Source organism: Stegostoma tigrinum, chromosome 6, assembly GCF_030684315.1.
Source record: "Stegostoma tigrinum isolate sSteTig4 chromosome 6, sSteTig4.hap1, whole genome shotgun sequence".
In the NCBI taxonomy this organism is placed as follows: domain Eukaryota; kingdom Metazoa; phylum Chordata; class Chondrichthyes; order Orectolobiformes; family Stegostomatidae; genus Stegostoma; species Stegostoma tigrinum.
Genome location: NC_081359.1, coordinates 92,218,079 through 92,237,682, shown reverse-complemented (window position 1 = coordinate 92,237,682; position 19,604 = coordinate 92,218,079). Strand labels below are relative to the sequence as shown.

The 19,604-nt window shown below is 41.3% G+C and overlaps 1 protein-coding gene across 2 annotated transcripts in view; it reads left to right on the top strand.

The window, feature by feature from the left end:
• Window positions 1-19,604, top strand: part of c2cd3 (C2 domain containing 3 centriole elongation regulator) — a 133,194-nt gene that overhangs the window by 78,738 nt on the left and 34,852 nt on the right. The window contains exons 25-29 of one of the 2 annotated variants that reach the window (XM_048532594.2): window positions 7,724-7,862; window positions 8,851-8,915; window positions 10,023-10,225; window positions 18,572-18,696; window positions 18,966-19,127. In XM_048532594.2, the coding sequence (XP_048388551.2) occupies window positions 7,724-7,862; window positions 8,851-8,915; window positions 10,023-10,225; window positions 18,572-18,696; window positions 18,966-19,127 (694 nt within the window). Of the gene's footprint in view, window positions 1-7,723; window positions 7,863-8,850; window positions 8,916-10,022; window positions 10,226-18,571; window positions 18,697-18,962; window positions 19,128-19,604 lie in introns of both variants that reach the window. The other variant, XM_048532593.2, reaches the window with a different exon arrangement.

Here is a 19,604-nt window from a genome sequence, read left to right as displayed (position 1 = left end):
GCGATTCTCTCATGAGGAAATATTCTTTCCTCATTCACCCTGTCAAGACCCTAGGATCTTCTATGTGTCAATAAAGCCAACACTTACTCTTTGAAACTCCAAGAAATATAATCTGCCAACCATTCCTCATAATACTTCATTCCAGATATTTAAACTCCTTCCACACTGTTACATTCTTCCTTAAATAAAGCAACCAATATTATCCGCAATGCAGTTTAGTTCTGTAATTATTCCTCATTTAGGAGAGGGGACAGTACCATTGTTTGGTTCATCTGTTGAATATTACAAAAGCTGAAATGTATTATGGAGCTTTATGAACACACAAAATATATGTTTTATGCCTCTAAAACATATTTAAAGACTTCTGTTTAATGCTTAAAATATTGCTGCCTCACTTAAAATCTATTTGTCTGTTTCTGACAATGCTGTTTTCATAGAAAGTGTGTCTTTTGTTTCAAGACTACTTTTGTTTCAAGATACTTAGTTGTACTGCTTTGGAAATAATTAGGTATGTGACTTATGTTTTTCAAAAAAGCAGTTGCCCCTTCATAAATTGAGAAAAATTAGATCACTGTTTGTAATGTACATGTTACAGGTTTTGTGCTGCATTCAGTAACGAACGATGAAGAAGTTGTTGCAATGCTAATTCACCTCCTTATCCATTGGCAAGGTTTATTGAAATGAAATACATCTACCAATTTGCAACATTTGAACACAAGCCAGTAATCCAAGCACATATAATGTGCTGTGTTTGTCCTTAGATACAAAAGGAGAAACAGAATCAATGCTTCTTTCGCAATACAATCTTCTGCTTTGTGCATCCAAGCCTTTTATGCTGTGGGAAAATGAAGGGAAAAGCTATGCCACAGTTCAACTTTAAATCTAAATAACACAACTGTTGATGGGAACTGGTGGATCAGAGACAAATGATTTTTTTTTCTTTCCAGTATTTTTCATCTCCTTTAGTGTTATGAAGGTAGCAACACATAGTATGAAGCATTTCTATCAGAGGTAGCAGCAACAAACTTTTGAATCTTGTGAGTCTAAAGACAAACTATCAAACTTCAGCCTATTATGACCTAACATTAAGAAAGTATCTTTATCTTTCCAGTTCAAGTCATTTGAAGCTTTACTGTACTGTCCTGAGTGCATTTAGCTAACTGAGCTAAGGGTGGGAAGGCTGAGATTTGAATCTGGATTATTTGAATGTGTGCAAGCATTTGCTAAAGCCATTGTATTTTTTTTGAGGTTTGCTAATGATTGCAGAGTGGCCGAGAAAACGTGCATGTCAGTGTAAAAGATTGATGGTAGTTCCTGTGATGTTGCTATCTCCTTGGCAACATTCAGCTTTTTTGCTGAGGGGATATAATGTTGCTTTGTTGCTCTGAACTGTGACATAACTCCAATTGGCAATGCCTGTGACATTTCTTCAAACATTTTGGTAAGCAGGACTTTGACCAGTTCATTGTTGTGAAAATTTCAGTGAAATAATCAAAAACTGAACCCTCAATGAACATTACAGAATTTCCCTTTATTAAAATAAGGCAACTATTTCACTTCCTTAGGACTCACTTTAAATATTTTCAGCTTAATTTCTTTTGAAACACATATTTACCATTTATACAGATTCTGCATTTTACCTATATATTGCAACTAAATAACTAAGAGCAGAGGTATAAACAAATAAGAAATGAAAATTGCCTGATCTGAAGGTTAAATATTACAATTCACAAAAATGAGCATTGAAGAATAGAGTCACAATGTTGGTAGTCTGAATTATGTGAAGATTCATTGATTGAACTTGCATTTTTCAGACTGACCAGGATGATCTGAAAGGTGATATAGAAGAGTCTGTGAGATAGTCAGTTGTATGGAAAGGGCAAAACCAGAAGATTCATCAAATTCGCTAGTGCTGAAGACATGATCCAGTGTTAGCAGTATCTGTAGCCAAGCTGTTCCAATACAGCTACAATACTGTTGTCTGTCCAATAAGTCAGGAGAATGATGGAATATACTTTCCACTTACCTCGATGAGTACAGTACCAACAACACGAGGCAGCTCAATTCATTGACTTGGAACTTGGACCACTGCTGTTTGTCATTTTCATAAATGACTTGGACACAGGAATAGGTGGATGAGTTAGTAAGTTTGCAGATGACACTAAAGTTGGTAGAGTGGTGGACAGTGTGGAAGAATGTTGCAGGTTGCAGAGAGACTTGGATAAACTGCAGAATTGGGCTGAAAGGTGGAAATGGAGTTCAATGCAGATAAATGTGAGGTGATTCACTTTGGGAAGAATAATAGGAAGGCAGAATATTGGGTCAATGGAAAGATTCTTGGTAGTGTGGATGTGCAGAGGGATCTTGGTGTCCATGTACATAGGTCCCTGAAAGTTGCCACCCAGGTTGATAGTGCTGTTAAGATGGCATATGGTGTGTTAGGTTTTATTGGTAGAAGGATTGAGTTCCGGAGCTGTGCTGTCATGCTGCAACGGTACAGAACGCAGTGTGGCCTCACTTGGAGTATTGTGCACATTTCTGGTCATCCCATTACAGGAAGGATGTGGAAGCATTGGAAAAGGTGCAAAGGAGATTTACCAAGATGTTGCCTGGTCTGGAGAGAAGCTCTTATGAGGAAACACTGAGGGGCTTGGGTCTGTTCTCATTGGAGAGAAGAAGGCGAAGAGGGGATTTAATAGAGACATACAAGATGATCAGAGGATTAGATAGGGTAGGCAGTGAGAGTCTTTTTCGTAGGATGATGATGTTGGCTTGTACAGGGGGCATAGCTACAAATTGAGGGGTGATAGATTTAAGACAGATGTCAGAGGCAGGTTCTTTACTCAGAGAGCGGTAAGGCGTGGAATGCGCTGCCTGCCAATGTAGTTAACTCAGCCACATTAGGGGCATTTAAGCAGTCCTTGGATAAGCATATGGATGATGATGGGATAGTGTAGGGGGACGGGCTTAGATTAATTCACAGGTCGGTGCAACATCAAGGGCCGAAGGGCTTGTTCTGCGCAGTATTGTTCTATGTTCTAATGTAACTTCACGTTACTTAAAAAGGATGCAATGGCCTGGTGGTATTATTGCCACCAGAGACCCAGATAATGATTTAGGGATCATAGGAACTGCCGATGCTGGAGAATCTGAGATAACAAACTGTAGAGCTAGATGAACACAGCAGGCCAAGCAGCATCAGAGGAGCAGGGAGGCTGACATTTCAGGTCTCAAACCTACTTCAGAAATATTTCTGAAGAAGGGTCCAGACCAAAACATCAGCTTGCCTGCTCTTTTAATGCCGCTTGGCCTATTGTGTTCATCCAGCTCCACGCCTTATTATCTCCAATGTTCTAGGTACCTGGGTTTGATTCCCACTGTGACAGATGCTTGAATTTGAATTCAATTAAAGAAAAGTCTGGAAGTAAGTCTAATGGTGACCATAAAACTACTGTGGATTTTTGGAAAAACCCACTGGTTCTTTAATATATTTTAGGAGAGGAAGCTACCATCCTGACGTGGCCTGGCCTACACATGACTCCGTATCCAGAGTAATATGGTTGTCTCCTAACAATTAGGGTCAGATAATAAATGCTGACCTAGCCAGTGATGTCCACATCCTGCAACAAATAAAATGAAAAACCCTGGAGCTCCCTTCCCAACATCACTTACAAAACATCGAAGTGGTAATTGAAGAAGGCCACTCATAACCACCTCAGAGGCATTTTGATTTGAACAACAAATTCTGGCCTAACGGACAACATCTCTTGCTGTACAGGATTAATAAAATTGACAATAAGACAAGCAGGCCCCTGGTTCAAAACAATAAAAGGTGAATTTTGACTGCTCAGTAAGTTTTCTGTACGTGAAAAGTATAGATGAGGCGATGGAATTGTGTTGGAACCGATTGGAGGCTGCAGTGGCAGCCAGGGAGAGGATGATGGATATTGGAAGGAAACTAGAATCTTTCTGCATGGTGGAACTAAGATTGGCCAAATTGCTGCCTTCATCCATAATTCACAGATCAAATTCTTGATTTGCACCATGAATCTCTGTGAAAAATCTCCTTTTAGTTTGGTTTCACATGCATCCAGTGTAATTTATTGAGAGCAGATCAAATAGAAAGTTTGATTACACTTACGTGAGGAATAAGAGAATGGTCAAAGAAAGAGTAGGGCCGATCAGGGATAGCATAGGGAACTTGTGTGTGGAGCCTGAGGAGGTAGGGGAAGCCCTAAATGAGTTTTTTGCTTCTGTCTTTACGAAAGAAACCAACTTTGTAGTGAATGAAACCTTTGAAGAGCAGGTGTGCATGCTGGAATGGATAGAGATAGAGGAAGCTGATGTGCTGAAAATTTTGTCAAACATTAAGATTGACAAGTCGCCAGGCCCGGATCAGATTTGTCCTCGGCTGCTTTGGGAAGCGAGAAATGCAATTGCTTCGCCACTTGCGAAGATCTTTGCATCCTCGCTCTCCACTGGAGTCGTACCTGAGGACTGGAGAGAGGCAAATGTAATTCCTCTCTTCAAGAAAGGAAATAGGGAAATCCCCGGCAATTATAGACCGGTAAGTCTCACGTCTGTCGTCTGCAAGGTGTTAGAAAGGATTCTGAGGGATAAGATTTATGACCATCTGGAAGAGCATGGCTTGATCAAATACAGTCAACACGGCTTTGTGAGGGGTAGGTCATGCCTTACAAACCTTATCGAGTTTTTTGAGGATGTGACTAGAAAGGTAGATGAGGGTCGAGCTGTGGATGTGGTGTATATGGACTTCAGTAAGGCATTTGATAAGGTTCCCCATGGAAGGCTCATTCAGAAGGTCAGGAGGAATGGGATACAGGGGAACTTAGCTGCTTGGATACAGAATTGGCTGGCCAACAGAAGACAGCGAGTGGTAGTAGAAGGAAAATATTCTGCCTGGAAGTCAGTGGTGAGTGGGGTTCCACAGGGCTCTGTCCTTGGGCCTCTACTGTTTGTAATTTTTATTAATGACTTGGACGAGGGAATTGAAGGATGGGTCAGCAAGTTTGCAGACGACACAAAGGTCGGAGGTGTCGTTGACAGTGTAGAGGGCTGTTGTAGGCTGCAGCGGGACATTGACAGGATGCAGAGATGGGCTGAGAGGTGGCAGATGGAGTTCAACCTGGATAAATGCGAGGTGATGCATTTCGGAAGGTCGAATTTGAAAGCTGAGTACAGGATTAAGGATAGGATTCTTGGCAGCGTGGAGGAACAGAGGGATCTTGGTGTGCAGATACATAGATCCCTTAAAATGGCCACCCAAGTGGACAGGGTTGTTAAGAAAGCATATGGTGTTTTGGCTTTCATTAACAGGGGGATTGAGTTTAAGAGTCGTGAGATCTTGTTGCAGCTCTATAAAACTTTGGTTAGACCGCACTTGGAATACTGCGTCCAGTTCTGGGCGCCCTATTATAGGAAAGATGTGGATGCTTTGGAGAGGGTTCAGAGGAGGTTTACCAGGATGCTGCCTGGACTGGAGGGCTTATCTTATGAAGAGAGGTTGACTGAGCTCGGTCTCTTTTCATTGGAGAAAAGGAGGAGGAGAGGTGACCTAATTGAGGTATACAAGATAATGAGAGGCATGGATAGAGTTGATAGCCAGAGACTATTTCCCAGGGCAGAAATGGCTAGCACGAGGGGTCATAGTTTTAAGCTGGTTGGTGGAAAGTATAGAGGGGATGTCAGAGGCAGGTTCTTTACGCAGAGAGTTGTGAGAGCATGGAATGCGTTGCCAGCAGCAGTTGTGGAAGCAAGGTCATTGGGGTCATTTAAGAGACTGCTGGACATGCATATGGTCACAGAAATTTGAGGGTGCGTACATGAGGATCAATGGTCGGCACAACATTGTGGGCTGAAGGGCCTGTTCTGTGCTGTACTGTTCTATGTTCTATGTTCTATTATTTCATTCTTGTTACACACTGCTAATTGCTCACATCAGAGTCTGTTTTCAGTGTTGTTGTGTATTTTTAAGGTAGCATAGCTAAAGACTACGGCAGTTTGAAATCCAGAATTTGGTCTCACCGAACAAAAGTATGTTGTTCACTTTGAAATGCACGTTTTCACCACAGTGTGAAACGTTGAAACATAGAAAATAGGAATGGAGTAGGCCACTCAGCCCTCTGAGCTGGCCGCACTATTCAATATCATCATGGTAGATCAACCAACTCAGTGTCCTGTTCTTCCTTGCTCCCCATATCCTTTGATCTCTTTAGCCCAAAGAAGTATATCTGACACTCTCTTAAAAAATATCAATATTTTGCTTATTTGACGGCAAATTCCTCAGGCTCACCACTCTCTGGGTGAAGAAATTTCTCCTCATTTTCTGTCTTTAAAGTGTGAACCCTGGTTCTAGACTCCCTAGTCATCAGAAATATCAGTTTACCTTGTCCCTGTTAGAATTTAATAGGTTTCCATGAAATCCTCATTTTTCTAGATAACCTCCAGTGGATATAAGCCTTAACTGATCCAGTTTCTCGCCATACATTAGCCCTGCCATCACATGAATCAGCATGGTAAACCTTCCAGAACCAGCACACCCTTTCTCAAATAAGGAGACCAAAACTGCATACGATACTCCCCCACCCTCTCCACCTATCATCTTTTCTCTCAGTCTTCGGTCCGCCTCCCCCCCCCCCCCCTATTTATTCCAGAACCCTCACCCCATCCCCCTCTCTGATGAAGGGTCTAGGCCCGAAACGTCAGCTTTTGTGCTCCTGAGATGCTACTTGGCCTGCTGTGTTCATCCAGCTTCACACTTTATTATCTTGGATTCTCCAGCATCTGCAGTTCCCATTATCTCTGATACAATACTCTGGGTGTGGTCTGCTTATACTGAAGAAGGACACTGGAGGTTTGGGGACCGCTTTGTGGAACACCAATGCTTGGTTCGCAACAAACAACTGCACCTCCCAAACCATTTTAACTCCCCTTCCACTCCTTAGACTACATGACCATGCTGACCTCCTGCAGTGCCACAATGATGCCACCTGAAGGTTGCAGGAACAGCACCTCATATTTCACTTGGGAGCCCTGCAGCCCAATGATATCAATGTGGACTTCAGAAGCTTCAAAATATCCCTCCCCCCACTGCATCCCAAACCAGCCCAGCTTGTCCCCACTTCGCTAAACTATCCTTCCTCCCACCTATCCGCTCGTCAAACCTCAAGCTCCACCCCCCATCTCCTACCTACTAGCCTTGACCTGCCCGTCCTCCCTGGACTGACCTATCCCCTCTCTAACCCCCCACTGCACTCACCTTTACTGGCTCCAACCCCGCCTCTTTGACCTGTCTGTCTCCTCTCCACCTATCTTCTTCTTTGTCCATCTTCTATCCGCCTCCCCCTCTCTACCTATTTATTTCAGAATCCCCTTCCCCTCCCCCATTTTTGAGGAAGGGTCTAGGCCTGACATGAAAGCTTTCCTGCTCCTCTGATGATGCTTGGCCTGCTTGGTTCATCTAGCTCTACACCTTGTTATCTTGGATTCAACATTAGTTTGTTTTCCCTCTGCAGATGAAGATAGCAATTTATTTTTTGTTTGCTTCATTGGTATTTGTTTGATAAAAGAATTAAGTACAAATTTTCAATTTGATGTTGCAATGTTGGCATTTAATTCTATAACACTGTAATTTGTTGTTCAGGTTCATTTTATCTGTTTCACTGTAACATTTAGTATCATGATGCGTGTTTTTTTTTAAAAGGCTGTCCTTTGACAGAGCAAACTGGTGTCAAACCTAGTTGCTATGTGTCATACGCTACACCAGTCAGTCCCACTCCTATAACAACACATGTGATAGAAAATGCGTACAGTCCTGTTTGGGACCACCAACAGCAAACAAGGTATGTATTGTATGGCATTTCATAATGTAACTTAATCAGGTTTTAACAGAAATAAGGTGACTAGCAGTTGTGAAAACCATCCAGAATGAATTGACTAGTATTGTTTCACCAGGCTCATTACTTGAAAATGAAGCCTGGTTCCATAAGAACATAACATAAGAAATAGGAAAACAAGAAGACTACACATTGAGCCAACCCTGCCATTCAATACAATCATGATAGATCTTCAGACTCAACTCCGCTTCCTTCCTGCTCCTTTTATGACTCGACTTCCTTGGAGAAAAATTACGGCTGCCTTTATGTATGTTTCAACAAAGGAACAACTACAATCCTCAGGGATGCAAATTTCCAATATTTCACAATGCTTTGAAGAAACTTCTCTTCATCTTGGTCTTAAATAATTTGCTCCTTTTCTTGAGACTATGCCATGATGATCTAAATTCGCCAGGCAAGGGAGAAGATATTTCAGGGTCTGCCTTTTTAAATGCCTTGAGAATGTTTGTGGCCTTTCAAATCTTTACTCAGTTCTGGAATCTGTTCTTACTTATGATCCATCTTTAAGTAGTTTCAACTGAACTGAAATTTTGCTGACTCAGTTTGGTAGTGTTCAACTGAAGCTACCGAGAAATGAAGTCACTGATGTAACGCTTTCAGAATTCCATTCCTAAATATCTAGTTGTTAGCAGAGAATTGCCTGCAATGTCTTCTTATCCTACTCCACCAGTGTTGCCTCAAGGATTTATTCTTGACCCCCTCATCTCTTATTTACATTCTGTCCCTTGGCAAAGTCATCCAAAACTATCAAATACCATATATGCACTTAAAGCACCCAGTTCTACCTACCACCGTCTTTCTTGATCCCAGCATTGCTTTTGATTTATCACACTGCTTGTCTGATGTTCAGTACTGCGTATGCAAGAATTTCTTCCAACTAAATATTGTTAACTAATTTTGGTGTTTAAAATGGCTTTTATTTGTGTAACTGCAGGCTGGCCAAAGAATTGTTACTGGACCCACAGCAAACTCTGGTTTTTAAAGTGTGGCATAAAGCAGGTAAATGCTATAAATTGTAATTGATTCTGCTCATTTGTTTAAGATTTCATTTCCTTAAAACTTAATCTACAAAATTTATCCATGTACAGATTTCAACAGATGGGTGTGGTGCAGAATAGGAGCTAATAAATAAGTTAATACTTATTTCCAGTCTTTAATGTACTTAATCAGAACGTGCTGAAGTGTAATATATGTTGTAAAACTGAGTTGATGCAGAATGCTACACACAATTAACTTAAATTAACCACATACATGTACACATTCTACAGTAAATTTTAGATGATAACCTGAAATAAACTGGAAAGAATGTGGGAAAGTGAAAAATTAGCCATTTAATGAACAAATAAAAGGAGGTATCTTGAAGAAAAGCTGTTGCTAAATTAGGAATCGGCACAGCCCAACAGTGAGAGATTTCCCAGTTCATTTCTAGTCATCCTGAGTCACAGAAGCATACTTAGTTGATCTCAGCTGAGTGGTGCACTGAAATGATACACTTGACCATGAGCATGTCTCAGCTCAGGCAGGAGCAAATGAGTCACAACTAATCACTGAACAGTGACCTTTTCTGGAAACTACATGTGGGATCGAGTGAGAATACAATCAGGCTGTTCTGTTGTGTCCCCTCCATGGCCATTTTGCCTGCAAATTGTTCTGTCCTGGTTGAAGGTTTGCAAAGATTTTTGATAGCTTATGGAACTGTAGAATTCCAAGGACCTAATTGAGAAAGAGGGGAAAAAAAACTTGAACTTAATTTGTGATCATTTTTATTTCATGTAATGTGAGAGCCTTGTTAATCTTAACTCCTTGAAGGTGGCTATTAGTTTGTGAGATGTTTAAAATAAAGATGAGGTTGAAAGCAAGTTAATTTTAGTTAACAGTAGTCTGAGAAGTGGCAACAATCTAGCTATATCTTTATAAATGGTTCATGAGAAAAAGAGTCTTAGATTAAATGACTTGTATGTTATGTACCTTGAATTATTAGAAACAAAGAGTTCTTTCCGTGGTCAGTGACAGTGCTATAAAATGTGAATTATAAAGTCATAAGGCCTCTTCTCATCATATCAATGCATTGTCATATGTTATTAAATGCTTTGTTCTGTGTCCTAGATATTGATCGGGTTATAGGGTTTGCGTCTGTGGATCTATCTTCTTTATTGTCTGGATTTTTATGTATATGTGGCTGGTACAATATCATTGACTTTAGTGGTCAATGCCAAGGACAACTTAAAGTAGCAATCACCCCTTTGGAAAATATTCATCATCTGAGAGGGAAGAGATGGACCCAAACACACAAACTAAAAGCAGGTTCCGTAAGTACTTTTTTAAATGATATGGTGGTAGAAATAAATGCTTTGATACTAAAGGTATAGATTTAAAAACTAAGTTGCATGACTGTAAGGCTACACAGCAGTCCAACAGGTGGCATATCAAGCACTTTGAATTAGTGCTGTAGATTCCCTTATGTCAACCGGTACGTGTTGTCTCGTTAAAAGATGCACCAACCACAATGCAGTGATCCTTCAGTATTGCATTGAGAGGTCAGTCTCTGGAGTGGGGCTTTAAACCTCTAACCTTCTAATTCCAAGGCAAGCATGCTGCCACCTGAGCTACCAAACAGAAAATTGGAGCAGCAGTAGGCCAACTGGCCCTTCAAGCCTGCACAGCCATTCATTATGCTGATGGCTGATCATCCAACTCAATAGTCTGTTCTTGCTTTTTTTCCAATATCTTTTCATCGCTTTAGCCACAGGTGATATATTCAACTGCTTTTTGAAATCATATAGTATTCCAGCCTTGACTGCTTTCTGTGGTAGCAAATTTCTCACTGTGGTGATTGTATCAAAGTCAGCCAGGTGGACCTCATAGAATGTGAGTTCCCTGATGAGGACTGTTAATCTGGTCCAGTCAGGAGCCGTGGCTGACAGATATAACAGGATTGTCAATTATTCTGTTCACTCTGAGAGCTGGCTCATGATGGCACTGGATCAGTATCAAGGAATCTCCAGATGTAAACAAAGGGTGACTTAGTGACTGATGCTGGTCTCTGCCGAGTTATTTCACTCACCACTCTGGGGACAAAATTTCTCCACCTCTCAGCCCGAAAAGGTTTACTCCAAATCGTTAGTCTGTGACCCCTGGTTCTGGACTGCCTTGCTATCAGGAATATCCTTCCTGCATCTACCCTATTAGAGTTTTATAGACTTCTGTGAGATCCCCCTTCATTCTTTGAACTCCAGTGAATATAATTCTAAACAATTTAACTTCTCCTTATACATCAATCCTGCTATCCCAGGAATCATGGTAATCTTTCACTGCATGCCCATTATAGCATGAACATCCTTCTTCAGATAAGGAGACCAAACTGTACACAGTTTTCCAGATAACAAAGTGTGGCGCTGGATGAAACAGCAGGCCAAGCAGCATCTTGGAGCACAAAAGCTGACATTTCGGGCCTAGACTCTTCATCAGGAAAGGGGGAGGGGGAGAGGGTTCTGAAATAAATAGGGAGAGAGGGGGAGGCAGATCAAAGATGGATAGAGGAGAAGATAGGTGGAGAGGAGACAGACAAGTTAAAGGGGCGGGGATGGAGCCCGTAGAGGTGAGTGTAGGTGGGGAGGCAAGGAGGGGATAGGTCAGTCCGGCGGACAAGTCAAAGGGGTGGGATGAGGGCAGTGGGTAGGAAATGGAGGTGCGGCTTGAGGTGGGACGAGGGGATAGGTGAGAGGAAGAACAGGTTAGGTAGGTGGAGACGAGGTGGGCTGGTTTTGGGATGTAGTGGGGGGAGGGGAGATTTTGAAGCTTGTGAAATCCATATTGATACCATTGGGCTGCAGGGTTCCCAAGCGGAATATGAGTTGCAGTTCCTGCAACCTTCGGGTGGCATCGTTGTGGCACTGCAGAAGGCCCAGGATGGACATGTCGTCTAAGGAATGGGAGGGGAGTTGAAATGGTTCATGACTGGGAGGTGCAGTTGTTTATTGTGAACCAAGTGTAGGTATTCTGCAAAACGGTCCCCAAGCCTCCGCTTGGTTTTCCCGATGTAGAGGAGTCCACAACGTGTTCAGCAGATGTAGGATACCACATTGGCAGATATGAACATCTGCTTGATGTGGAAAGTCTTCCACATGCTGTCACTCAGCCCCTGCAGAATTGCAGCAAGACACCCCTGTTACCAAATCCTCACGCTATGAAGGCCAACATATCATTTGAACGCTTTCCTGTTTGCTGCACATCCAAATCAAAGTAGTGAAGAAAATAACACCTATTGATTCCTGTGGATTTTCTCTATTGGCTAGCAACAAGCATGACAGCTGCCCTTAATAAATATCCAAAGGCAGTAATCACTCAGTCTGATAACGGTCTAGCAGAATGAAAACTTGCTAAGCCGGCTTTTATGTGGTACTTGGTCAAACCTTTTTGAAAGCCTAGATGCAGAATCAACTGATTTTTCTTTTGCCAGTGAAGTTCTTTTAAAAACATATTCATTTGAACTGCTAAAAATAAATTTCAGTTTTCAAGAGTCATTGTTGAGATTCTTAAATATCATAGACTGTTTGGAGATATCCTCAGAGTCATCTCCAACAACTTGTGTTTATGTGCCACCTTTAATGTAATAAAACAACCAAGGCACTTCACAGGTACATTATAAATCAAAATTTTAGACTGACCTACATAAAGAGGTATTAGACTAAAAGTGGCTAACATTTTGACAGAAAAGTTTCAGTGATTGTCAGACAAGAAAGATAGAGAAGTGGAGAAAATTTCAGAGGTTGGACCTGAGGCAACTTAAGAGGGCATTGGTGGACTAGTTCGATAAAAGTGATGTGCTGTTATGGGGAAACAGGAAGTTGGTATCAGGTAATAATGCTCATTTGAAGAGCTGGTGCAGACATGATGGACTAAATGGCCTCCTTCAATGCTGTAACACTTCTGTGATTATGTGTAACTAAAGGCACAGTCACCAGTGGTGGAGCAATTAAAATCAGGGATGCTCAAGAGGGCAGATATGATTGAGTATAGATATACTGGAGGACAGATGCATGGAGGAACTGGCAAACAATTACGAGAGTATTAAAATTGAATCATTGTGTGTCCGAAGACTATGTTAATTAGCAAGCACTGGGGCGGTATGGTGGTTCAGTGGTTAACACTGCTGCCTCACAACGCTAGAGACCTGGGTTCAATTCCAGCTCAAGTGACTGTCTATATGGAGTTTGCGCATTTTCCCCATGTCTGTGTCGTTTCCTCTGGGTGTTCCAGTTTCCTCCCACGGTCCATAGATGTGCAGGTTAGGTCGATTGACCATCCTAGATTGCCAATAATGTCCAGTGATGTGTAGGTTAGGTAGTTTAGCCATGAGAAATGCAGGGATTTGGGGATAGGGCAGGAGGGTGAGTCTGAATGCGATGCCCCTCAGAGAGTTGATGTGGACCTATTGGGCCAAATGGCCTGTTTCCATAATGTAGAGATTCTATGATACTGTGGTGATGGGTGAACAAGTCCAGGCCTGAGTAAGGGCACAAGGAGCAAATGACCTTGCATTTATGTAGAGTAACGTGCAGCAGTAGTTGTTGCCATAGTTCCCAAGGACCATAGATCTGCTCTCTCATTAGAGAGAGATGACTTTTGGTGGTTGATACTCACCACACCTCCGGTGAGGCAAAAGGTTGAGAAGAAGGGACCTTCCTGAAAACCTCAGCTATTGCAGGAATTGAACCTGCAATGCAAAGCAGCCGTCCAGCCAACTGAGCTAACCAAACCACTATAAGAGACTAGCCAGGAATACATTACAATGAATGTATAATGGCAAAATTGCATGGGGGATAACAATAGCAGATGAGATGTGACGAGGATAAAGTTGGGCATTGTTACAGCGGTTAAAACAGATAGGCAGGGAATGGGATAAGAGGTTTGACAAGTAAAAGTTGAGAAAATGTTTCCCCACATTGGAGAGTCTAGGCTCAGAGAACAAGTTAATACTGAGATAAAAAGGAAATGCTTCTCTCGGAGTTCTGAGTCTTTTGATTTCCTTGCAGTGAGGGCAGTGTCCTTGTGTGTATTTAAGGCCGAGATAGATTCTTGGTCGGTCGAGGAGTTAAGGGTTTTGGGGAAAAGGCAGAAAGTGAGCATGAAAAGTTTTTAGATCAATCATCATCCTGTTAAATGGTGGAAGAGGCTGGAGGGGCCAAACAGTCTACTCCTGTACCTATGTCTTCTGGAATGTGGTCAGAATTCCATCTCTATGTCAGATATGTTGCAGGTAGCCCCAAAAGGATATTCAGGTTTTGTGAGCGTTCTATTTTTGTTCAGTATCTGATTCATCTCGTTTCGACCGATTTTTCAATAATAATTAATTTAAATACCTTGTTCCTGCAATCCTGTGTGATTCACCAAGGAAGTGTAAACCCTGCTTTGCCAATTTCTGTATTCTGAATTATCACCAGTACATGATGTGTGTGAAAGTTAACTCGTAGGCTGTTTGTTGTAAAATTGCTCTAGTGCAAAATGATGTTTGAATGGTTCTACAACCAGATGTGGGAGAAAGGGTTACATTCTGTACGGCCCATTTCTACATTTTTCCCCAAAGGAAATGAATTAACATTTGTGTTTTTCCTCTCTAAAATGAATGATGCCTATCACTAATGTCCTTCTTTGAAATATAGCCATCTAGTTAGGGCCTTTTTCTCCATTCTTTAGAGATGATTTGCTTTCCTAATTATGAATTATTTTGCCATTTGACTGCTAAAACCTTATTAGTTTCAATATTATGCATATATTTGTAGTATAACTGTAATGGGTATAACTGGGAACAGTGCAACATATCGTTCATGTCATTTTGTTAAGACCAGTATTTCACTTTTATTTTGGGTTTTTTGCTTAACTTGAATGAACTCTTAATATTCAGATTTTTTTGCGTAATTCAAGGGATATAGACATCACTGGCTGGGCCATAATTTGTAGTGCATCCCTAGTTGATCTTGAGAAAGTGGTGGTGAATTGCCTTCTCAAACCATTGCAGTCAATTTGATATAAGTAGACCCACAATGCTGTTGGGAAGGGAGTTCCAGTTTTTGAACCAGCAACAATGATATAGTTCTAAATCGGGATGGTTGAATTGCTTAGAGGGGAACTTGTTGGTGATGTTGTACTTACTGCCCTTGTCCTTGCAGAAAGAAGTTGTCATGGTTTTGGAAGGGACAATCTAAGAAGCCTTAGTAAATTTCTGCAGTGCATCTTGTAGATGGTACACACTGCTGCTTCTGATCATCGATAGTGTAGCGACTTCACATGCTTGTATGTGATGCCAGTCAAGCAAACTACTTTGTCCTGGATGGTGTCAGGCTTCTTGAGTGTTGTTAGAACTGTATTCATCCAGGCAAGTGGGAAGCATTCCATCCCACTTTTGACTTTTGCATTGTAGATGTTGGGCAGGATTTGCAGTGTTAAGAGATGAGTTACTCAATGCAAAATTCCTCACCTCTAACCTGTTCTTGAGTAATGGCTCGCTTAGTTCAGTTTCTGGTTAATGTTGATACTGTGGAATTCAGTGAAAATAATGCCATTGAATGCCAAGGTGCAATGGGTGTGTTCTGTTTTATTGAAGATGTCATTGCCATGCACTGTGTGACATGAATGTTACTTGCCATTTGTCAGCCCAAACCTGGATTTTGTCCAGGTATGCCTGCATTTGGGATCGGCTGCTTAAGTATCTGAAGAGTTGAGAATCATGCTGAACATTGTGCAATTGTCAGCAAATGGAGAACAGGCCATTGATAACTCAACTGACCATGGTTAAGCATCAGACACAACCTTAAGGAACTCCTGCATAGATGGCCTTGAGCTAAGATGATTGACTTCCAACAACCACAGCCTTAGAATCTTGGAGATTCCAGAACTCGGAGGAATTGTCTAAAAATTGAAGCCTGACAGTCTTGGAGAGATGTTGGGAAGCACTTCTACACAGAAAGTATGATAGAGATTTGGATTTCTCTTCCACCAATGGCAGTTAATCCTAGATCAGATTTTAATTTTAAACCTGAGATAATTTTAGAGTTAGGTCTCAGATCAGCCATGATCTCTTGAATGACAGGGCATACTTGAGGGTGATAGGCCTACTTCTGTGCCTGTGTTATGCCAGGTGTGACTACAACCAGCACAGATTTCCCTCTGATTCTTTTTGACTGTAGTTTTGCTAGGGCTGCTTGATGGTGTTTTCAGTCAAATTTGCCTTGATGTCAAGGGTAGTCACTCTTACCACATCTCTTTAACGTAACTCTTTTTGCCCATGTTTAACCCAAGACTAATGAATCAGGAACTGAGTGGAACCCAAATGAAGTATGAGTAAACAGGTTATTGCTGTGCAAATGCTGCATGATAGCAGTGTTCATGACACATTCCAGCGCATTTCTTTGTCAATTTGTAGTACTTGCAAATGTCAAAATTTTATATGAACTGGTACAGTAGTAATCTTGAGGGTATTCCTAGTTGATGGTTGTGTATATACTATTTCAATCTATTTTACTAAATACACTAAATTAAAGTACCTTCCATCAATGCAAGTCATTATTTGTTTTTTTAAAATTCATTCATGGGATGTGGGTGTTGCTGGTTAGGTCAACATTTACTGTTGAAACCCAAACTGCGTCACTGAGCAGGTGCTGCTTGATAGCACTGTCGATGACACCTTCCATCACTTTACTGAAGATCGAGAGTAGGCTGGTAATTGGCTGGGTTGCATTTGCCCTGCTTTTTTATTCAGGATATACCTGGGCAATTTTCCACATTTTTGGGTAGATGCCAGTGTTGTAACTGTACTGGGACAGCTTGGCTTGGAGAGTGGCAAGCTTTGGAACACAAGTCTTCAGTACTATTGCTGGAATGTTGTTGGGGCCGAGTATCCAGTGTGCTGAACCATTTCTTGATATCAAGTGGAGTGAATTGAATTAACTGGACGCTGGTGAGTCTCTGATGCTGGGGACCACTCTGAGGAGGTCGAGATGGATCAACCACTTGCATCTGTGGCAGAATTTTGCTGCAACAGCTTCAGCCTTATCTTTTGTACTGATATGTTGTCTCTTCCATCGTTGAGGATGGAGATATTTGTGGAGCCCCCTCCTCCAGTGAGTTGATTAATTGTCCACCACCATTCATGACTGACATGGCAGTACTGCAGAGCTTAGATCTCATCCTTTGATTATGGGATCACTTAGCTCTGTCTTCACTTGCTCCTTATGGTGCTTGGCATGCACGTAGTCGTGTGTGGTAGCTTCACCAAGTTGACACCTCATTTTTATTTGTGCCTCGTGCTTCTCCTGGCATGACCTACAATCCCCATTGAACCAAAGTTGATCCCCTGGCTTGTTGGTAATGGTCGAATGGGGGATATGCTGGGCTATGAGGTTGCAGATTGTGCTGTAGTACAATTCTGCTGCTGTTGCTGACCCACAGCGTCGCGCAGACATCCAGTCTTGACTTCCCGAAACGTCAGCTTTTCTGCTCCTATGATGCTGCTTGGCCTGCTGTGTTTATCCAGCTCTACACCTTGGTATCTAAGTAGGAATAAACAGGTCTTTTTCTGAATGGCAGTGACTAGTATGGAACCAAAGGAATTAGTGTTACCATCCAGCTATTCACACAATATATTAACAATTTAGATGTGGAAATTTAATGTAATATCTCCAAATTTTCAGATGACAGAAAGCTGGATGGGACAGTGAACTAGGAGGAGGATGCAGCGATGCTTAGGTGTGATTGGGCGAGCTGAGTGATTGGTTAAATGCATGACAGATACCGTTTAACATGAATAAATGTGAAGTCATCCACTTTGATAGCAAAAACGGGAAGGCAAATTACTATCTGAATGGCTATAAGTTAAAGGAGGAGAATGTGCAACAAGACCTGGATATCCTTATACACTGGTCGCTGAAGTTAAACATGCAGGTGCGCTATGTGGTAATGAAGGCAAATTGTATATTTGCCTTCATGGTGAGTGTGTTTCAGATCAGGGGCAGGGATGTCTTGCCGCAATTATACAGGGCCTAGGTGAAACCACACCTAGAGTATTATGTACACTTTTGGTCTCCTTCACTGAGGAAGGATGTTCTTGCTGTATAGGGACAGCAATAAAGGATAACCAGACTGATTCTTAGGATGACTGAACTAATGTATGAGAAGTTAAATCACTTAGTATTACATACGCTAGAATTCAGAAGAATGAGAGGGGATCTCATAGAAACTTATAAAATTCTAACAGGATTGAACAGGGTAGTTGCAGGAAGGATGTTCCTTATGGTGAGGGAGTCCGGAACCAGGGATCACAGTCTTAGGATACAGGGGAAATAACTTAGGATTGAGATGATAAATTTATTCACTCAGAGAGTGGTGAGCTTGTGGAATTCGCTACTTCAGAAAGCTATCAAGGTCAAAATATCATATGGTTTCAGGGAGAGTTGGGTATAACACTTGGAGCTAAAAGGATCATAGGATGTGGGGAAAAAGAAAGAACAGGCTTGAGTTGGATGATCAGCCACAGTCATAATGAATGGCTGAGCAGGCTGGAAGGGCCAAATGGCCTTTTCCTGCTCCTATTTTCTATGTTTTACTAAAGTATTAATTTTTAGTGTATTAAATATAATAATGTGACTTTAATGTTACAGATTCCTACCCTTGAATCATTATATAAGACCAGTGGCACATACAACTCTTTCCCCAGTCACATTTCCAAATATTCAGAGCAGCTTATCACATCTCTGAAATCAGATGCTTTGTCAGCAAATGACAGGTATGTGTTTGCACTGAAATTATAATATTGCATAACGAAAATGAAAACTGTTAATTTGGAAAAAGAGTGTTGGTACCTTTTGTGCTGTGACTGACTAGAAATTATCGACCTGCTGTGTAAGAGATTAAATAGCGAACATCCTTGCTAAAGACTAAAACAATGAACATGATTGAGCCATTGACAGAGATGTCTTTCATATTAAACTTTCAAAAATCAGATAGGGGATAATGCTAATTATAACTTTTATGCTGTTTCCAACATCTTAGTAGATCCGTCAACACGGATGTCCAAACTTCCCGCCATGAAGAACACATGAAAAATGTACGTAGGTTTCATCAGTACTTGCAACAAATGGAAAATAGCATGCATAGTGCTGGGTATTCAGAACCACTGTCACAAACTTCACGGACTTCACTCTTTAGTGCTTTAAGGTAAATCCATTGTTTATAACTTGCAGTTTACAATTACATTTTTACTTCTTCAGTAAAAATTATAGTTAGGTAACACTTGAGTTTGGAAAATTTTCATGTTTTCACCTTTCAGAGATTTGTACTTTGTTTACAGCTTGAGCAGTGACAAAATAAATTAAGTTCAGTTGTTTCTGTTTCATAGGTCAGATAGAATGATAGAGCACGGGAGGTCTTTCAGCCCGGCATGCCTGAGCCAGCTCCTTGAAAAGCTGTCCCAATTAATTCCAGTACTCTGCATTGTCCAAATGTTCTCCCTTCTGGTCAATTTCCTTTTGAAATTTATTTTTGACTTTGCATCTATCATCCTTTGAGACAGTGCATTCCAGATCATAATAATTCAATTCATTCATCTTTTTTCTTTCATGTTGGCAGTAGTTCCCTCACCTCCAACATCCTGGGTGTTACTGTTGACCAGAAGCTGAACCGGACTGGCAATGT